General features: G+C 39.2%; 2 protein-coding genes across 4 annotated transcripts in view; one reads left to right on the top strand and one right to left on the bottom strand.

Annotated features, from left to right (window-relative positions):
- Nucleotides 1-8,234, top strand: part of CMC1 (C-X9-C motif containing 1) — a 79,816-nt gene extending 71,582 nt beyond the window's left edge. For all 3 annotated transcript variants that reach the window (XM_081933473.1, XM_081933472.1, XM_081933474.1), the window contains exons 3-5: nucleotides 3,938-4,028; nucleotides 5,653-5,764; nucleotides 7,798-8,234. In XM_081933473.1, the coding sequence (XP_081789599.1) occupies nucleotides 3,938-4,028; nucleotides 5,653-5,764 (203 nt within the window). In that variant the 3' untranslated portion in view covers nucleotides 7,798-8,234. The remainder of the gene's footprint in view (nucleotides 1-3,937; nucleotides 4,029-5,652; nucleotides 5,765-7,797) is intronic.
- A 140-nt stretch (nucleotides 8,235-8,374) lies between these two features.
- Nucleotides 8,375-21,310, bottom strand: part of AZI2 (5-azacytidine induced 2) — a 28,670-nt gene continuing 15,734 nt past the window's right edge. Inside the window, exons 7-8 of the mRNA XM_081933470.1 lie at nucleotides 13,779-13,900; nucleotides 8,375-12,529 (exon numbers count right to left, since the gene is read on the bottom strand). Coding sequence (XP_081789596.1) covers nucleotides 12,168-12,529; nucleotides 13,779-13,900 — 484 coding nt within the window. The 3' untranslated portion in view covers nucleotides 8,375-12,167. The remainder of the gene's footprint in view (nucleotides 12,530-13,778; nucleotides 13,901-21,310) is intronic.

Below are 21,310 nucleotides of genomic sequence, written 5' to 3'. Positions count from 1 at the left end.
CTATGGGGAGGCTGATTAGGCATCAAGTGCAGCCCAGGTATATGATGGTTTCTACTTTCCCTTGGACTCCCGTTTCTAGTACTATTATCTTGGTCTTGATAGTAAAAGGTTGGATGGCTGCACTTATCATTGGGTCACTGCTGCTTTCTCTTGCCGGGGCTGGAGGAGCCTCACTGGCTGGATTCCCCTCCACTTCGTCGAGAAGGAACAGAACCTCTACAGCCTGCTTGGCAAGTTGTCCTTTATCGGGTGGTTTCTGAGGGGTTCTCCTCATCCCGACCATGGCTGGAGGCCGGGCTTGGGAAACCGGGGCCAGGGCCAAACATTTGGAGGCTCGGCGTCCATGATGGCCACACTGGTAACATTTGACAGTCCTGGACCTGGTATGGGAGGTAGTGCTTCAACTTTTTTCACCTGGGCTCAGCGTCTCAGGGGTCTTCTCACTGGTTTGTCCACGGCTGGCTTTCTGTGGGGTGGATTTCAAGATTCATGGTGACAGCTGTGTTGTATCAGTCCTGTATGCGTTCTGGTACCTCCCCCCCCCCCCGATGCCTCAGGCTTGCCTGGTCGAGGGCCTCCTTGAAATGGTGTACAAGGAGGCATTCTGGCCAGTCTCTTAGCTTCCCAGTTAGTCTCCAAAACTCCCAAATCAATTATTTTGGGCTAAGTTAGCTGGCTTGCTTCAGCACTTTGATCTGAGACTCAGCTTCCACTCGATGGGCCATGCCCTCGAATCAACCCCGCATCAGTTGGACATCTTCTAGCTCAGGGGCTTCTTCGCCATGAAGTTTCGCTATCCATTCCTCTGCTTGTCCTTGTTCATGCTGTCATTAATAGCAGAAATCAATTCACAATCAGATGGGTATTGATCTCATACTGATCAATGTGAGCCAGACTTGGTTGAGAAAGTAGGCTAGCCTCCCTGGAGTTCTGTCAAACGTTGATCTGAACTGTGGAGCAGGATCAGCTGGCGGGACCTGTTGCTGAGCCTGTGTGGGTTGCTGCCCTGGCACCTACTGTTGGGCTGGAACCTGTTGCTGGACCATGGCCTGGGGTTGAATCTGTGGCTGCGACTGAACTGGTACCTGTTGCAGAGCAATGGTGGTTGGAAAGGTCCAAGCTGCTGAAAGAGCATTGGCTGAGGGACAGGGGACGACGTCCACTGATATTGCACCCATCCCTGTTCAGGATAGACTGCCCATCTAGGGAGGATCTGGCCCGCAGGAGGCAGTCTAAAGACTGGTTACTGCGGTGAGGTAGAGGGACCCCAGAAGCCTTGTTGTGGCCCCCTGCATCACCTGACTGTGCTGGTTCAGCAGGTTTGGTTGTTGGGTCATTTGCATTCCTGTAGTGAACATCGTCGCAGCTGGTCTGGCCTGAGGCTATGGATCGAGCCACTCCATGTACAGTGAAAGGAGGCTGATGCTCTGCTCAGTTGCACTGCAACTTCTTGGCCCAGAAAGGTGAATATAGGCTGTGCCAAGGTCCACCTGGGCTGTTTGGTGGCAATGGGTTAAGTAGCGCCGTTGACACTGAGTTGGCCAAAGTACTCTGGGAGACCAGCTAGCAACTGGGTGCATGACGGTGGTGTGAATTCCATTCTCCAGAGCACTTGCAGCGCACTTGCAGCGCACTTGCAGCGCATCTGCTTTGGCATTCTCCACTCAAAGATAGGGGCCTGTCCCGCACCCATTTGTGGTTCCAACAGCATCTCCTGGAGGGGGATAATTCCTGCAGCTTCACCTTGCAGCGTCAGGTCTGGCTTCAAGCCTCACTCAAACACCAGTTCTTTGGGTCGGGCAGCAGCTGGTGCTCCCTTTCTGCAGCTTCTTCCGCTTCCACCATGTCTTGGGAAGGGGAGTAGATGGTCGCAACATAAATCACTAAACCATCTCCTGTGGCTCCCTCCATGATTTTGTCTTCCTACATCTTCACTGAGTTTTCGCGCCGCCCAGGTTCAGGTCAATGCTTGGGGCTCAGACCCCAGGCAGAACCTCGGAGTTCAGCGAAGCTGGTTGAATTTTAAAAGGGATTTGGATTAATGTCAGGGTTCCAAGTAACACTCCCAATGAAAGAAGAGTCCGAGGCTTGAGTTTCCCCAAAGTTCCATTTTATTAGAGATGTCATATTGGCACATTTGGGAAAATCCGAATCTGAAAGCTTCAGCATTTCGAAAACCAAATCTGAAGTATGAACCCAGTCTACATTATTTCCAGGTTTAGAGATAATAGGCCTACCATCAATAATGGGAAGAGCGGACTGCATAAAGTTGGGGGATTGGATAGAGTTTTATGTGAATCATTGAAATGTAGATTTCCTATTATGTTTATATGACTGGCCAGAGAGGAAACTGACATATTTCATTTACTGGTGGGTGATAAGATAAAGGAAGCCCATATTTGCTACTGATTGTGGATGAAGGATGCTAATAGTTACAATATTGGAGGTTTTTTACCCCAATAGTTTAACAGTAATCACTAAAGTACCATAAAAACAGAGCTGACAGTTGTTTTATAGCCCTGATTTACTCATCTTTTCTTTCCTTCCTTCCAGGTAAGTAACTTTAGTATCTAGTGCCAGGAAAGGATAGAACTATGTATCATGACATCATATCAATGACCAGGGATCATTCTGATAAAACATTGGAGGACTCTGAACTCTAGATTAGTTTAAAAAAATAGCATACCTAGTTTTTTACTGCCAGAAATTGGCAGAAACTTTCAATTACACCTTGTTTGCCTCTGGCCTCAGCATTTAAGAGATTCTATAAAAATATGAAACCTTACTATAACACTTTTTAAAAATGAGTAACATTTTAGTTAAACTTTTCAGAAACCAAATGGCCTAATTCTGAATAAACACTTTTTTCTAATAATTTTTATTAATAGATTTTACATAGATAATAAAATACATTCAAAGAAAGAAAAAATAATATATTTATTTATTTATTAGAATTCTATGACATATCTTGCAAAGGCAATTCTAGGCAGTTTACATTTGTTTACAAACTGTGCTATATAGTCATAGAAAATACACAGGGGTAAAATGGAAAAAGTAAAACAAAAGCAAAAAGATAGAAAGAAATTGCTTCCAATATCAATATCACAGCAGTTATGCATATAACTCTAGAAAAATGACTTTCTCTAATTACACCATAACTCTATTCTTTTTATAACTTATTCTTATTCTTTCTAATCATCAAAACTGTAAATCACTTATCTTTCTCACAAAAAGTCCATACAGGGTTTCCAATCAGTGATGCATGTCAGTAATGACCTTTCTCGAATCAAAGAAGTCAATTTTTCCATATTGTAAATTCTGTCAATTTCACCAAGCATTCCTACATATCAGTAATACCAAATATTTCCATCTTAGTGCATATAGTAGTTTCATCACAGTAATTCTAAATTGAAATAATCTTATAAGTCTCTTTTCTGTTTACCCATCAATCCTAAAAGAAAAAGTTCCAGCTTCAATTAATTAATTATTTAAAACTCTCTGTATCAATACATATAATTGAATCCATTTTTAAAGCTTTTTTATGTGTCCAACATACATAATGGCCATTGTTCACATTTTGAGCATACAATTGAAATGCCTTTCTACCTTCTGGATAATTTCTCTCACATCATATACCAATGTGCATCATTTTATAAAAAATCATTTTAATATAATGTAAATTTCAATCTGTTAATAACATTTTACATTGATTTATCTGTATAGTAAAATAAAAATTGTTAGCCCACATTATCATACATTATTTAATGTATGATATTACATTATAATGTAATAGTAAGTAGGAGGAAGATAATGTCCTTCCTCCTACTGTGAATGGATAATTTAATCACCAATCACAAAAATAAGGATCATTCTTATGAGGATATATGAACCTGTTCCTTTGCTGAAGCATAACACTTTGCATCTATTTTTTTTTCAGACTTTACCAAATGTTGCAAAGACACAGGTTTTCTTATGGTGGTAAAATGCCAAAAGGAAAACAAACTCCTGAAAGAATGTCTCACCGGCTAGTAAGTATAAAGGCACTGAATGGAAAGTTTCCATCTTCAAAGCATCCATTGCTGTTTTGTTTTTTTCATGGCATGATACAGATCTTGCTTCAATTCTAAAATATTAATATTAACAATGTATTGGCCATCAGTTTAGCTGGCTGAAAAATCTGAGATGGCATTAAGTTGGGAAAATCTATAATATCAGAACACGAGATAACTAGCACTGTTTTTGATTTGTTTGTTCCTTGTCAGTTCATTTCCCCCATTTGTTCTTTTGTTGCCACCGGGTGTAGCAGATTCTTCATAAAAGAATACAATTCTTCAAGATGGACATTTTGAGGAGAAACATCTATAAGCCAGCCATTGTCCAGTCATGTTAAACTCCAACTCTCAGCATCTCCAGCCAATTGGGCTATGGTGGTCTATGGTAATGGGAGTTGTCTGCCTGACACATTGGGGAGACAAAGAGTTGTGGTGGCTTAATTATCCTAAGATTAGAATCACTTATATATTGCTGTGTATTTGAAAGCTGTAGAATTGCTAGATTTACTGAGAAAGTTCCTGGTATATGAAAGATACTTATGTGCGGTGTCTCTATTTTTAAAATGATTTGACTTGTAGCAATAATACTGAGCATCAAGGGAATGTTAAACAAAATCAAACAGATAACCTGCAAAAATTTAAAAATGAATAAATCCTGCATTAGAAGGAAAATAAAAAAATACATAAATAAGATTTTGTCTTGAGGGGAAAAAAGCAGGGATTGGACAAGGATTCTTCCATTTTTTAAAAAAAAAATGCAAAGATAAGAAACTTTTTAAGTTTCTACAGGATACTGCAGCTATCATAATTGTGAATCAGTTGCCAAGCACTCTAATCACAATCAACGTACTGTGAAGAGTCTGTGATGGCTATAACCATGAAGATGTCTTAGGTTCCCCTCTTTCAATGCCCTAATAACTTTGGTCACTAAAATAGTTGGTCAGTGTGGATTACCTGTATTCTTTCTCTTACCTGTGGGGAAGTTTATATTCTTCCATTATTGAATTTTGCCTCTGCTAGGTTACATGCTTTTATTTTCATGGACAAAATTGTTCACTTGTGCCTATGATTTCTCTTTCTTTGCAAAGCATATTACAAGGCCTAACATTAAGCCCCCTTCCATGGTTTATTGTGACATCCATATCCTCAAGAAGGTTCAGCAAACAGTAGCTATGTTGAGAGTTTTCTCATTTATATTTGCACACAACCACTTGGCTACCAGGCCCAGGTAAAATATTTGTGCATGCAAAGAACACTTGCAAAGTACTCAGGGTTGCCTAATATAGCCTTCCATAGGACGTGAGTGTAAGGGGTACATTTTTATAATTCCATATATAGTTTATGTGTTTAAGTAGACAATGAAGGCACAGAATTCTGAAAATTAGTGTCCCTCAATAGAGAATTTTTTTGAACTTTTTTTTTGCCATAGCAGATAGGCTCTCATTTAAACATTCAATGCTGATGTGATTTGCATTCCCCCCAAATATATACTTTAGATAGTTGGTGTTACATGATTCGCAGTACTATTCCTTCTTGCTTTATAACTTTTACAGGTAATTGAGTGGAGAAATTAATGCACATATTTTGCCTACTTTTTTAGCTATAGTGATCCAGCATTTTATGAAGAATGCAAGGCTGAATATTTGAAAACCAGGGAAGAACACAGGGCAGCACAAGGTGTTCCTCATCAGAAGCATTCTACTAGCACCTAGGCAAGTTGTATGGCTGACATTTGAAACTTGAACTTATATAAGCACAGCAACTTCTTTCTGACTTCCTTAGTCTAAATCTCTCAAAATAAATGCAATTAATATACAGAAGTCCTGAAGAACATGCCTATGCTAAAAAAGCTAATAGAATCTAGCTATTCAATTTAGTACCTCAGTAGTAATTCCTCAGTTCATTTAAACATGCAGCTGATCCACAACACATTCAGTCATTGTATATACCTATTTTTCAGGACACCGCAAAATAAATCTCCATCTTTTGTTCTTATTTATTTGGATAATATAAATTTTAAAATATTTAAAATATGATAGAATGGAGTTCTTTGGGAAGGAAATATTGTGTGCTGATTTCCCCATGGTTCTTTTTAATGTCGTTCCATTTTTGACTCTACCACAGGTGAACTATTTGGTTGTACATGATTAATATTCTTCAAGTAACAGAGCAGAGGTCCTTTGCGAGATTTCTTTATTCTCTAATTACCTAATAAGGTTTGGTTTGCCAAGTGAATACCCCCCAGAGAATAATATATCTGAACTGACAGGCCTTTGAGAGAAACTCCACACAAAATTTTAAAGTAGAATTGCTTGAGAAGAAGAGTTCCTACAGATTGCCACCTGATGGGTGTTAAGATACATGAAGAATATAATCCTCATATTGAAGTCCCAACCCCTCTAATAATCACTGAATTTAAGAAGGCTGCTAGAAAGCTTTTAAGAAGGGGAATGGATGGTTCAAGAAACAACAGAATGCAGGTAGCCGTTGACTTACAACTTAGTTTAGTGATGTTGAAAGTTACAACAGCACTGAAAAATGACTTATGACTGTTTTTCACACATAATGTTATAACTTATAACATTGCAGCATTTGCATGGTTACATAATCAAAATTAATACACTTGGCAACTGACTCATATTTGTGGCAGTTACAGTGTCCCAGTGTCATGTGATCATCTTTTCCAACCTTCTGTCAATTAGTCAATGGAGAAGTCAAATTCACTTCACAACCATGTTACTAATTTAACAACAGTAGTGATTCACTTAATAACTGGCAAGAAAGTTAGTAAAATAGAACTAACTGTCTCACTAGAAATTATGGGCTCAATTGTTGTCATACATCAAGGACTACCTATATAAATTGCTTGTTAAATATGAAAATAAGCCATTCTGCTAATCGTTCTGTTATATGCATCAGTAAATTAGATATCTTACAAAGAAAATTAGACAGGAATAATATAGTTCAGACTGCATCCTTACTGTAACTGTAAGTTTATTGTTCCTTTGGCTGATTAGAGTAAGTTACATGTGGAGTAATGGGCTGTTGAATATCAAATTGTGTTTAGTTTTTAAGGCTCTACTGCTCTTAATTATTGAGGCATTTGTGTAGATGGAAAACAGGTTTCTCATTGATTTTTGCAGTGGGGATTGTCATCTTATCTTCTAATCCCTGGTCGGTTAAACTGTAACAAGAACCCTGGACCTGTGCTTTTGTTACTTTGCATAAAGATTCTAAAATATTATTCCAAGCAACCCCTGTTTCAAAATAGTGGAAGCCTAGTCTACAGTCTTCCTTATGCTCAGAATTTCAATACATTCTGAATAAGGACTTTTTTTTCCAGAGTGCTCAATCATTGGATACTTTTCAGTAGTTTTATTCCTATATTTTCTCATTTCAATCAGAACAAGTACTCATTTTCAAAACAAAATAATAATTGTGGAAGAATCCCATTCCAGGTATTATTAGACTATAACTTCCATTATTACTGACCACCAGTTATGCTAGGTTTAGTGGGAAAACAATTTCCTTACAGGAATGATATAAAAATAAATAATAAAAGCAAATAGAAAGCTACAAATTCCACTATCTCTGGTTATAAATGCTGGAAATTTCAGAAGGTAACATTACCTTTGCATTTTAATTAAAGAATCACTAAGAGCTCATAGGTTTTTTAGCCATATACTATAATTCAATGTTTGTGCAATATTTCCCAATGTTGTTTTTGTGATATCGTTATATTTAGGGAAATAAATTTTGATCCATTTGAAGAGCTTGAATTTGTGAGAAGATTTAAATTACAACATTTGAAGAGTGAAGACAGTGTCAACATCACTTTACATCTGATATTCATCAATTCTACCTTCAAAATCTACAGTATTGTGGTGTTAAGATATGATTTCTTGAGTTATATCTGAGATGCAAAGAAATAGAACTGAATGTCCTATCAAAGAATCTAGATAAAATAGGTGATGTGGAAAGCAAAAGAAAAAAGTGGATAACAGAATGAGCTTTATAATGTGGGGTTGAGCTTTGTAATGTGGGGCTATTTTAATGACATCAAATAAAAAATGTGTGTCTATTTAACTGCTTATACAACCCTTTTCAAATATATGGTAAAATTGATTCTCAGGGAATTTGTTCTCATCCAATATATATTAAAATAAAGCTTCATAAATTTTAGCATCTTGCTTTTTCCCCTAATGTGAAGAATACTATATCACAAAATATATCATATCACTTATGTCATATTAAATGACAGGTATGTAATGACTCATCTCAAAATTGACTGAAATTGAACTGATTTTTCATTGTTATATACTTTTCCCCCATTTCATTTAAAAAACATGGTAAAGAATTTCCAACTTTCCCATTCTTTTGTATTGATTACTGGTTGAGTTTCTATATATAAAATAGATGGTCCCTATTTTTTCTGAAAAAAGGAGCTAGTGAACCAAAAGATTGATCAGTAAAGAATATCAAGGTGTAAATGGTTATGACTTTGGAGCCTGTTCTCTTTGGAACCTGCTTTGAGTGTGCTATGCATGAAAAAGAAAACACAGTCCTATAGTTATTTATCACTGCTGATTTGGTTGCATTTTTACAAAGTTTTCTAACCAATGCAGCAGAGATAAGTCAAGTCACTGTTGCTATCACTTTTAGCCAGGATGAATGTGGCAGTGAAGTGTTGAAAGAACATTTAAACACATGGTCAGACGAAAGCCTGCCTAGAAAATGGCTTTTATCTGAACTTTGCTATAGGAAAGTCCATAAGTGATTGGGTGGATTGCATTTTTGGTGTGCATGTGCAGTCTATTACTCTAGGGTTCAGCTATAATTTCATGCAATTAAGCTCAACAGGCTAGCAATAAAAAAAATAGCTTACAGAAAACTGAGCCACAGGGCTTCAAAAATTGAAAAAAAATTATGTTCTCCTTTTAATGCTGATGTATTATTTTAAATCAGGAATCTCCAACCCCCAGGCCATGGTCCACTACCATGCCATGGCCATGCAAGCAGTGGATGCTCGCACTCATCCACAAAGCTGCATTAGCGTGAGTGATGGGCTTGCGCATGAAGGTCACCCTCACAAGTGCAAATGGAGTTGCACACAATCATACTCAACTGCCACTCACATGGAACTATCCCCTCTCCCCCTCTACCGGTTCGCCAAGATAGAAAGTTTGGGATTACTGTTTTAGATTGTATCATATGGTATTCTAAGTAGATTTTTAATTGAAGATCTAAGAGAACTGTACTCCTGTTATTTCCTACTATAATTTTTAAAATAAATGTTCTGCGATTTGGGTTGTAGCATTTAGCATAGTGTATCTCCAACCTACCTTTGTAGCTCTGGATTAAAAAATAAGGGAAGAGCTGATCTTTAATTCTAGTTATTACTAATGACAGACACTAGAAACTCTCATTCCAAGAGTTGGCAAAATAATTTTTCAAATGATGCTATATGCATGAAACTTGAAAGAAAATGTATTCTCTTTACATCAGCACCAGTAAAATGATAGATTTAAGAGGCAAACTATGATTAAATTTACCTTGTAAGCACTTCAAATTTATAATGTCATGAATGCTTCATGATACAAACCCCTCCTGATTTAGAACTCAGTTTTAACAACGGTAGTGAGAATCAAAAAGCCTTTCTCAGATAAAAAAATGTTTATTTTCTATAAATTAGCCATCTAGATTACAATTTTTTAAGAAAACCGTATTAATATAGACTTTCAAGGGTTCTGTATCGTTGAGTTTTAAGAGATTAAAAAGTCGCTTCAGTATCTCAGAGCAACTGATAAAACATAACAGGCATAATTAGAAATGGATCACCCAATCTTTTATACTTAGTACTGGAGTTTAATTTGCTTTTTTCCCCCCACTTTCTTTTCTAATGTATTCTACTCTGATTTATTTGAAAATATAAATTTTAAGTAAGATTATATTATTTTAGATATATAAATGAAACAATAAAATGTTAGGGTCAACTTAAAGCCTTTCTACCCCCAGAATGTCTTGATTTGGAATGGGAAGAGAATGCTACATTACTAAATTGAAAGAAGTTTACACATTCCTAATTATAACAATTAAACCTACTCCAGATTTTATTTTCTACTCAGATACAGAATTGGGTTAGAATCAGAATTTGCTCAAATTTAGGATTTTAATTAGCATGGGTGAATATACAGCTCAGAGCATTCACAATAAAAAAGGTTTCAATTGCATAAAATTGTTTCAAACAAAAGTAAGTTTTTTAAAAACATGGCTGGATCCTCAATATATCGTTAAAAACATGAAGCAGCTTGGCATGTTGAATAATGGTAACCTATTCAAGAATCTGTAATCCAAAAAAGCAGTCCTTAGAAATATTAGAGCTATGCAGTCACAGAAATGGCTACTGCTACTTCTTTTTATTACACAGGTAGTTGGTTCTATCAGTTGAAATCAGTGTCTTAGATTTATTATATGCATATTGGAGTTTGTTCTATTACTCTACAGAGGATCGTACTCCCTTGAGTCAGCTATGTTCATTGGTCAGAATAAATTCCTGCATCTGACACTATTTCCATTAATCACAGATAAGGTAGGATATGTGAACATTTTTTAAAAAAAATCTGAGGAACATTATGTATGCCATTCATTAACACAGGAAAAAATCTCCACATTTTCACCTCACTCCGCAGATTATATGCTCTTTAGTAATATAAGGAAGAAAGCACCAGTATTGAATTATACAAAATGCAATGCACAGGAAGAAGGGGAAATAACATTTTTATGGTTGTGCTGCTCATCTACACAACCACATGGAAAACTTTTATCTTTCAGAAACATACAATTATTTCTTCCACTATAAATTTTACTTTTCTGTATTCATGTTTCAAGTACATATTCAGAAACAATTGGAAAATGGCAAGATACATGAATTGTACATGAGGGAATGACCAGATGAGATTTGGGCACTGAAGTAAACAAAACTTGCAGCTGGTCCATCATTATATTGTCAGATTCTTCTTACCTTTCCCCTCACTCTTTCTGCATCTCAAATACCAGGTACATAAAACTACTGTTAGAAATCTATCCATTTATATGCTGGTAAAATCATCACTACTGATTTGAGAGTATAGGAGTTCAGCCAAAATTTACTGCTAACAAAATGAGACAGAAAAGACATACAATTATTTCAATGCTATTAAAACAATCAGGCCCTGTACATTTCCTTAAATTCATTTTAAAGTGCAACTTTCATCTTCTTCATCTTATGACATAATCATGGGCCAATTAAACATACATATTTAATTTGGCTTCTATTCACATAAAAACAGGTAACAATTTGTATTCATGTGCCTTTCAATGTTGGAAGAAACACTGCAATTTAAGAATTGTGAGGGTGCAAAAAATTTCCTGTGTTTAGTTTTTAAGGCTCTACTGGATCAAATGCATCTTCTTTAGTATAGAATATATCAGAAATGTGGAATCACAGAAAGATTAAATTATTTGGAATGTTACAGTTCTTCCTAGCTGTATTAAGGAGCCTGGATATTTCACTTCAAAACAATCATAGCATTTTGGACAGGAAATCCCCCCAAAAGGAAGCAATAAATACATGATGCTATTATTTGTAAAGTGATATTTTACTGCAGCATTTAGAGACTTTTCTATTTTACCCTATTTCAAAAAAATTTACCATGGAGTAATGAGGATAAATTGATAAATTGAATGATCTCCTTTTCAGCATATCAGCCATTAATAAAAAGCCAGAGACTGCTTCAGAATTTAATATATTAATTACCTGAGCTTAAATCAAAACTTATCCAAAAACTAAGTCCTTCTCATAGCTTCATATTTGAATGTACATATTATTCATAACACATGTTGCTTTTGTTTTATTCCTCCACAATTTAATATTTTAGAAATCTTTCAATGTGTATTGAAAATTGAGGATATAACAGATCATTCACCATATTTCTTTGTACTCACTGTTTTTCAAGTTTAGATAACAGGAAAAATTTCATCCAAGTTCATTATACTCCACCCAATTACTTATTTTCTACTAACAAGTATAAGTACAAGACCTTGTTCAAGACTAGTTTCAAGTTCTTCTTACTGTTCTTAGCTCTTATGCAAGCAGTTTTGGTTATACTGATCCAAGTTGTTTCCTGGAAAGTTTAAGTGAGTCACTCTGTTTTTCATTTCCCAAAATACTGTTTCACTAGGTTTTGGAGGGCTTGGAAATACCCAAGAATTATCTTCTAGAGAATTTTTTCCATAGGAGTTATGTTCCAGAAATGGAGGCTCACATGCAGAGCTAAATTTTTCATTAGTACATGGTGAGGATGATGCAAGATTACCAAAAACATCATCACTTGTTTGAAGTAATCTATTTTTGCATATTGCTCCAGAAGCACCTAAGTGGAGGTTGGTAGCATCCCTTTCAAGATCTTCAATACACTGAACAGAGGTATAGGATGGCACTGTGGAAAGAACCAAGTATGTTTAATTTGGGGGCTAATGTGAATCATTCACACTTAATACAATTCAGATGCTATTAACAATACCTACCAGATATCTGTTTCTTTAATTACAGATTTATCTTTTATTTATTTATTTTATTTATTTATTTATTATTAGCGTTTATATACCGCCCCCTCTCCCGAAAGGGACTCGGGGCGGTGTACAGTCCGTATTAAAATACAACAGATTAAAACGTAGAAATAACTATATAAATACATGTATAAGAGGAGGGTAAAATATGCTCTCTTGATGATATGTGATTGTAAGAAGCTTGTTCTTTTTTTGATCAGCTCTCATATTTATTTCTATACAACCTGTACCTTATGGACTAATCAGCATGGATGGCTTTTTTAACTTTTAGCACACCAGAGGAGTAACAAGAGCTTACTCTTTCCCACCCTAACTTTTAACTCTTAGCCCTGTGCTTTCTTAAAACAAGCAGCCTCGGGAAAATCTCTCAACAAAGTATATGAATCTCTCAACAACAGACTGGTTTTGGCCCTCTACATTTCCTTAAATTCATTTTAAAGTGCAACTTTCATCTTCTTCATCTTATGACATAATCATGGGCCAATTAAACATACATATTTAATTTGGTTTCTATTCACATAAAAACAGGTAACAATTTGTATTCAAGTGCCTTTTAATGTTGGAAGAAAGATTGCAATTTAAGAATTGTGAAGGTGCAAAAAATTTCCTGAGCAGTTAATTTCCCATTTAAAAATAAGCTTGGAATACAATTATCAAAAGTACTTTCTCTGTAGAAATACTACGTATAAAATGAATCTTAAGATTAACAAATTACCGTAGTAAAAAGGTAATAAATCATAATTTTTGTTTTTATAGTCTTAAAAAGTTAACTGTAAAAATACATTTGAAAACTGAAGAGTTATCTGGTGTTTTTAAAAATACAAAATAGTTCCAATAAAAGGTCAAATACACCTAACACCTCATCCTTGTACAAATCGCATCTGATTGAGGGGGGAAAGTGACAAGAGATACAGCATAAAAAGGAAGGCCGCATCAGCAACACCTTTTATGTGTGAAGTTGACCAGTTGAAGAAAAAAGTAGATTGGAATTACAATAAAAACGAGGCCTATCAGTCTAAATTGATACAACTGAGTTAAGATGTAATAACAACCTGAATTTCAAAATGATATATAGTTCTACGCACTTTCAGATTTTTAATTGTGCAAACCTGTACTTGCCTTTCTTAGTTGTAGATGGAATCAGTTTCAGTTTCTTCAGCATCTCAACTTGCACTTCAGTCACCAGATGCAAATTAGACATCTCCCTCTTCAGTTCCCTGTATACCTGCTGAATGCGTTCACTAAAACACATTTTAAAAGTTTAAGCAGATAAGAAACTTCAAAAGATAATGATTCAAGAACAAGAGGAAGGATCTAATACCTCGGTATAAAAGACTAAGATCTAACTCCTTAATTTATACAAAATATACTTTGAATTAATTGGTTTAATACTGCTGTATGGCAACAGATGAAGAGAAAGTGCATGTAATTCTTACGTTTATATTTTTTCAGTGGCTGTTCAATATTTCAACAGTGCTGAACAAATGGTACTTAAGACTTGCTGAACAAATGGTATTTAAGATTTTTTCTCAAAGTTCCAATCCCTGCAACATGGTCACATGATTCTGATCCAGATATCCAGCACACAATTACAACAGTGTAGCAAGCCATGGTCACATGGTCACAAAATCCAACCACCTTTGCAAAGTAAGGTCAATGGGAAGCTAGCAGGAAGTCAAAAATCACATAAGGTCCTCATTTAACAACAGCAATCAGGCCTAACAGAATTACTGGTGAAAAAGTAAGATTCTACATTTAGGCAAGAAAAACAAAATGCACAGGTACAGTATAGGTCAGTGATGGCGAACCTATGGCACGCGTGCCACAAGTGGCACGCGGAGCCATTTGTCAGGACACGCGAGGCGCTGCCCTGTCAGATGGCCAGCGTGCATGCGCACGCTGGCCAGCTGGGTTCATCTTTTTAAAAGCCATTTTTCGCCTTCCCCAGGCTCCAGACGCTTTATAGGAGCCTGGGGAGGGCGAAAAGAGCCCCCCGCCCCCTTCCGGAGACCCTCCGGAGGCTTCAGGGACCGTCCGGAGGCTTCCCTGAAGCCTTCGGAATGCTTAAAACCACCCTCCGAGCAAACCGGAAGTGGTCATTTTAAGCGCTCCGAAGGCATCGGAAGCCTCCGGACGGTCCCCGAAGCCTTTGGAACGCTTAAAATGACCCTCCGAGCAACCCGAAGTCACTTCTGGGTTGTTCGGAGGGTCTTTTTAAGCGTTCCGAAGGTCCCTGAAGCCTCCGGAGGGCCTCCGGGGGGGAGGCTCTTTTCGCCCTCCCCAGGCTCCTATAACGCCTCTGGAGCCTAGGGAGGGCAAAAAAAGCATGCACAAATGGGGGGTCGCGCGTTGTGCGTGCATGCGCACTGGGGGGGTCGCGCGTTCCACTATGGGTGTGGCACACCCGCACACAACCCCCTGCGCTCCCCCCACTTGTGGCACTCGAGCCAAAAAAGGTTCACCATCGCTGGTATAGGTGGTACCTTGCTCAATAATAGTAACTGTGAGAGGGATTTTGGAGTCCTAGTGGACAATCATTTAAATATGAGCCAGCAATGTGCAGCAGCTGCCAAAAAAGCCAACACAGTTCTAGGCTGCATAAACAGAGGGATAGAATCAAGATCATGTGAAGTGTTAACACCACTTTATAATGCCTTGGTAAGGCCACACTTGGAATACTGCATTCAGTTTTGGTCACCACAATGTAAAAAAGATGTTGAGACTCTAGAAAAAGTGCAGAGAAGACCAACAAAGATGATCAGGGGACTGGAAGCTAAAACATGAAGAACGGTTGCAGGAATTGGGTTTGTCAAGTTTAATGAAAAGAAGGACTAGGAGAGACATGATAGCAGTGTTCCAATATCTCAGGGATGCCACAAAGAAGAGGGAGTCAAGCTATTCTCCTAAGCACTTGAGGGCAGGACAAGAAGCAATGGGTGGAAACTAATCAAGGAGAGAAGCAACTTAGAACTAAGGAGAAATTTCCTGACAGAACAATTAATCAGTGGGAACAATTTGCCTCCAGAAGTTGTGAATCCTCCAACACTGGAAGTTTTTAAGAAGATATTGGATAACCATTTGTCGGAAATGGTATAGGGTTTCCTGCCTAAGCAGGGGGTTGGACTAGAAGAACTCCAAGATCCCTTCCAACTCTGTTTATTCTACTCTATTCTAAATCTAAAGCAATGGCAATTTGGTTCCAATTGCCATTGCAAGCTAAAGACTACCTGTATTAATAATGGCTCCCTACTAATGCTTATCTACATATTTTAATGTATTTTAGTTAGTTTTGTATTTAGCGTTGACAGCCTTTGCTTAACAATCTCATTTTAAGATACATGCGCACACTTATTTGCTCACCCTGAATAAATGGATTCATTTAGCAATCCTTGGTTCTAAAATTATAGAGAAAAAATAATTTGCTACCTACCCTCCCCCTACTACTGATCTCTGATATACTGAGAAGTACCCTTAAAACATAGGAACTTTTCCTCACTTTTTTTTGACTGAATCAGACCTGATTTCAGGTGACTAAATAAACAAGTCTTTGCAGTTTTCTACGCACCATTTATAGAAGTGGTTTGCCACTGCATTGTTCCAAGGGCTGAGGAGAATGACTGGCCCCAAGTCACCCACATGACCTCCAAACATAAGTTCTAATACATTTCCATGTTTCTAGTCCAATACCTAACCTCTAGACAAAAAATATACAAGCATATTTCTAATGAACTCTTATGTCAACTAAGGATGCTTAAAATATTTTTAGTCTTTCCCTAATACCTGTGGCTAAGTCAAAATTGACTAGCTTTAGGTATCACACACTCCTTCCTCAAAATTGTAACCTAGTATGTGTGGGATAGCTAATAAAAGACTTGAAAAATGTGGATAACTTAAAAGGTTATTGCAGTTTATAGCAATGATTGTGAGGAGAAACAGACTATGAGATTAAATTTTATATTGCAGTATGGAAGGGTGATTCAGTTACCATAAATGCCCATTTCTTGCTATGCAACCATACATGCTTAACTTTTATGTTCCTAGTCTTAAGGAAATAACACCAGATCTTCATAAAGATGAATTTAAAAAAAACATTAGAGGGCTCCCATTCCAAGCTGACTGAATCTCTGAACTCAAAGAATAATTTCTCTTAAAGCATGTGGATACACCTGAAAATGTCCTAGTGTTACAGTATATTGAGTGAAAAAAATTTTTTTACCTCACCTTTACTATTTTTATAAATAATTTAGGGTGGTGAACATACTCCTTCCTCTCATTTTTTACAATGACAACCCTATGAGATTAGTTGGTCTTAGAGAAAGTAACTGACCGAAAGTTACCCAACAAGCTTTCATGCCTAAATGAGACAAGAACTCAGTCTTCTGGTTTCTAGCCTGTTGCTTTAACCATTAGATATAAAGCTTATCCAGAAATTAAGGAATACTAATACTTGTATTTCTGTTCATATCTTCCTACCACACATGCAGAGTATCTGCATCTCAGAAAACATGTGATCAACTCATCACTGCAAATTACTTTTGGAAAACATACTCCTATTCTGTTGATGTGAAGGACTAGATTAAAGCAGCAGTTTATATACAAAGAACAAGTACTGTATACTTTAATTTACAACAATTTTCATACTAGAGTATGTTAGTGCACTGAACTGCTAGCTTTTATAATTTTAAAGATCTATCTTTTTTTAATTAAAGGAATAGGCATATTTTTGGTCAAAAGCTATAGACAGACTTTTAAGAGTAGAGTTTGGGCAATGTAACAAAATACCTGCTATTGCAGTCATAAAACATCTATTTATCAAAAGGTAAACCTAACATCTGTATGAAAGGTAAAATACTTTATTGTTTATAGCAACACCTCTTATTATGACAAAAACAATGCCACATACTTTGTTAATAACATCAAAATTAGTTATTTTGAACCAACACAATGTGATGTTCGTCCATCGTGTTTGAAGAGGACCTTGACATCTAACAGGTTGTGAGCTGTCTACGATCTGTCCACAGGTGGCTGGTAAGGCCTATACCGGCACAAAATGTTTTCCAGGGCGCTGCTCTGGAGAGTCCAAGCAAGGTTAAACACAGCCAATCTGCCCAGAACTGAATTGAAACTTTAAACCACACTTCTGGTGCTGATTATCTTCAGTTTTTTTTCAATTCAGCTAGCCCAGTGGACGCGCTTTGAGTTTCTCTTCAATTCTGGATAGATTGCTTGGACTCTCCATTGAGCTTAGAAAAAGAATAAAAGGATTTAAACAAGAGCAGGCTGGTGAGACAAAATTTCTTTATTAAATTGGCTGTTCCTCACCCTCGGTTCTCCTGGTGTCCGGGGTTCTGCCCTGGCTCCTTGGGACCACAGGCAGCTGTTGAGGGAGGCGCGTGGGTCGGAGTCCCGACGCCAGTGCCGGCGAAGCACTCCTACTGGGGGCGATTCCCCGCTGTGAGCCCGTTGTTGCCATCCGTGCTTCTTGAAGCTGGAGTGCGGCACGGCCTCGCAGGGCTCCCTTCCATTGCCAGCAGTTGAATTTGGGTGCGAAAAGCGGCGGAGAGTTCCGGCCACCATTTTGGATGCCGTCGAGTTTCGCTTTTGTCCGCAACCGCATGCCGCAGCTGCCTGCAGCCTGACTCAGCGCAGGAGCCGCTTGGAGTCACCCTTGCCCGGCCTGACCGGCGACCTTGGCCCTAAATTCTCGGCAGAAATGCGGCGAGGGATCGTGGCCGCCCAGGTCGCACCCTGATCTCTCCTGCAGGCACTGGGAGCTGTTCTCGCTCGCACCAAAATTCCTGATTGACTGGATCTGGCCCTGCAGCTCTCTGTGCCTCTTCAGGAGCACCGTCGTTCTGCGGTGGGCTATTGTGGAGGTGGTGAGTGGTGGTACATCCCCCTACCTGTCCCAGTTAGGTCAGTTGGTTGCCATGGCGGATCAGGCCTCTGAGAGCACGGAGCAGATGGGTGTCCCTTCCAGTGCCCTCCTAAGGCAGGCAGGCAAAGCTGCCAGGGAGGCCATCAGAGGTAGCAAGCCCTATTCCAGGCCCGGGCCTAAACAGGGATCCGGCCCGGATAGGGATGCTCTACGACGCCAGAAGGCCTTAGAAAAGCAGTTCTCCAAGGCCCAAGAGCAGGCCCACACCTCTCCAACAATGTCCCCCAAGGGGCCCTTCAGGGAGATCCCTCTAGCTCAAGGAGGCCCCATCTCTGACAGTGAGGAGGAGGGTCAGGAATTTTTTCTTACTGCCTCCTTTGCCATGGCGGTTTCTCCTGGCCCCTCAATGACCGACCAAGCCGACCTCTTCGTTTGCCCTTCAGACCTGGAGGAAGGGCCAGCCCCCATGGGTCCTTTGGCGCCTCAGCATCCGCTCCCCAGGCCCATGTCTGGGCCTCGCCCTGTTGAGGACCAGAGGCCTAATCTCTCTGCTGAGATGCAGGTAATTATTAATAGAGCCATCTCCCAGGGCATTGAGGCGGGCATGCAACAACGGGGTAAGCGTACACGCAAAACCCGTCACTTGCAGCCCCAGGAGGATCCCAGAGAGACTCTGCCACCTCCATCCCCTCATTCCTTGGTGGCTTCCGAGGACTCGGACTGGGAGGAGGAAGATGACGTACACCCTAGGCAGGAAGCTGAATTTTCTGGGGACGAAAAGGGCACTTCCGAAAAACCAGTTTTTTCAGGCCTATTTAAACTTGCCAATTTTAAGACCATCCTAGATAAGGCAAAAATTTCAAGCCGCCTGGGATCAACGCCCCCAGCTCAGACAGCTGTTGACCCAGATAATCTATCTGGGGACCTTCACTGTGATGGTGGGCTCTTGCTGTTGGGCTTTTGGAGCTGGCTGATGCAATATTTCGGTCTTCTTTATGTTGATGAGGAGGTCGAAACTGTCACATGCTGGTACAAATTTGTCCACGCTGGCTTGCATTTCCTACTCTGATCCAGCATTTAGGGCACAGGCGTCAGCAAACAGGAGGTCACGTAGCACCTTTATCCTTTATCTTAGTGACAGCCTGGAATCTTTGCAGGTTGAACAGTTTCCCATCGGTCCTGTATCTCAGGAACTCCCAAGGAACTGCTCTGGAAGGCATCTGACAGCATGGCTGAAAATATGCTGAACAAGGTTGGTGCTAACACACACCCTTGCTTGACACCGTTTTTTACAGAAAAGGCCTCTGAAGCTTCTCCGTCGTCCAGAACACAAGCTGTCATACCAACAGGAACTGACATACTATCAGGGCACCCAAACTTCGACATGCTGTACCACAGATCTTTGTGACTGACAATGTCAAAAGCCTCAATGAGATCCACAACGGTGGTATACAAATCATGATTCTGCTCTTGACACTTCTCTTGGAGCTGTCAGGCTAGGAAGATCGTGTCCACAGTGCCACATTCTTTGCAGAAACCGCACTGTTGTCTCAGGTAATAAACCCTGTTCCAGGTGGTCAGTCAGGTGGTCAGCAACACTTGTGCAAGTATCTTGCCTGTGATGGAAAGCAGTGATATTCCTCTATGATTATCGCAGACTTGACAATTCCTTTTCCTCTTGCAGAAGATGGATACATCTTTCTGTTCCTGAGAAATGGATCCTTAATTGATTCCAGAAAGACTGGAACAGCTGAGTGAGTTTTTCAACAAGCACTGGACTGCATCCTTATAGACCTCCATTGCGATTGCATCAGATTCTGGGTCCTTCTCACTGGACAGCTAACTGATGGCGTGTAGGATTTCAGTCTTTGATGATGGGGCTTCCAGGCTGTGGTTGATATCCACCTGTGCATTCTGTCTATTGTCTCATTGTTGATGGAAGATGGGTGGTTCAATATGGATTGGAAGTACTCAGTCCACCGCTGTAGAGTCTCTTCTCAGTGATGAGTTGCACAACCTGAATCCAGTAGGGGGGAGCTCCCTGATGCTGAGGTCCATACAAGGATTTGAGGGCTTCGTAAAACTATTTAGCATCATTTCTGTCAGCAAGCTTCTGAATTTCATCTGCTTGGGTACTCAACCAGGAGTCCTGCATCTTGCGAAGTTTGCTCTGTACAGTCCTGCAAGTGTTGTTGAAGGCATTTTTCTTAGCTGTTGATGACGGGTCATTCTGATAAACACGATAAAGGTGGTGCTTTTCAGCAAGCAGGGCCTTGATCTTGCCATCATTTTCATCAAACCAGTCCTGCTATTTCTTGTGTGAGGGTCCAAGAACATTTAGTGCAGAAGAGTGCACAATATCATGAAAGCATTCCCAATTCCCAGCATTTCCCTCTAATTGCAGCTCTGAGAATTGGTTGTCAAGATCTGCTAGTGAAGCTGTTGTGTTGGGGTTCCTCAGTTTACTGGCGTTCATCCGTTTTATCACAGCCTTGTTTCCCTGCGGAGGTCTCTTTGGCTTGATGTGAAAGCTTAATTTGGAGATGATGAGTCTATGTCAGTCCAACAATCAGAGCTCAGCATGGCCTTGGTGACCCTTACATCCTGTCTGTCTTTTCTCCACTCAATGAGATAATCAATAAGATGCCAATGCTTGAAGCGGGGGTGCATCCAGGACGCTTTTTGTGAGTGGGTAGGAGAAAGATCGTTTTGGTGATAATCAATCATGAGCTGCACATGTATTCAGTAATAGGCCATTGCTGTTACATTTGCC

This window comes from Natrix helvetica, assembly GCF_964273705.1.
Source record: "Natrix helvetica genome assembly, chromosome: Z".
Lineage (NCBI taxonomy): Eukaryota > Metazoa > Chordata > Lepidosauria > Squamata > Natricidae > Natrix > Natrix helvetica.
Note: the sequence above shows the minus strand (reverse complement) of the source record. Positions and strands in the feature narration are given on the sequence as shown.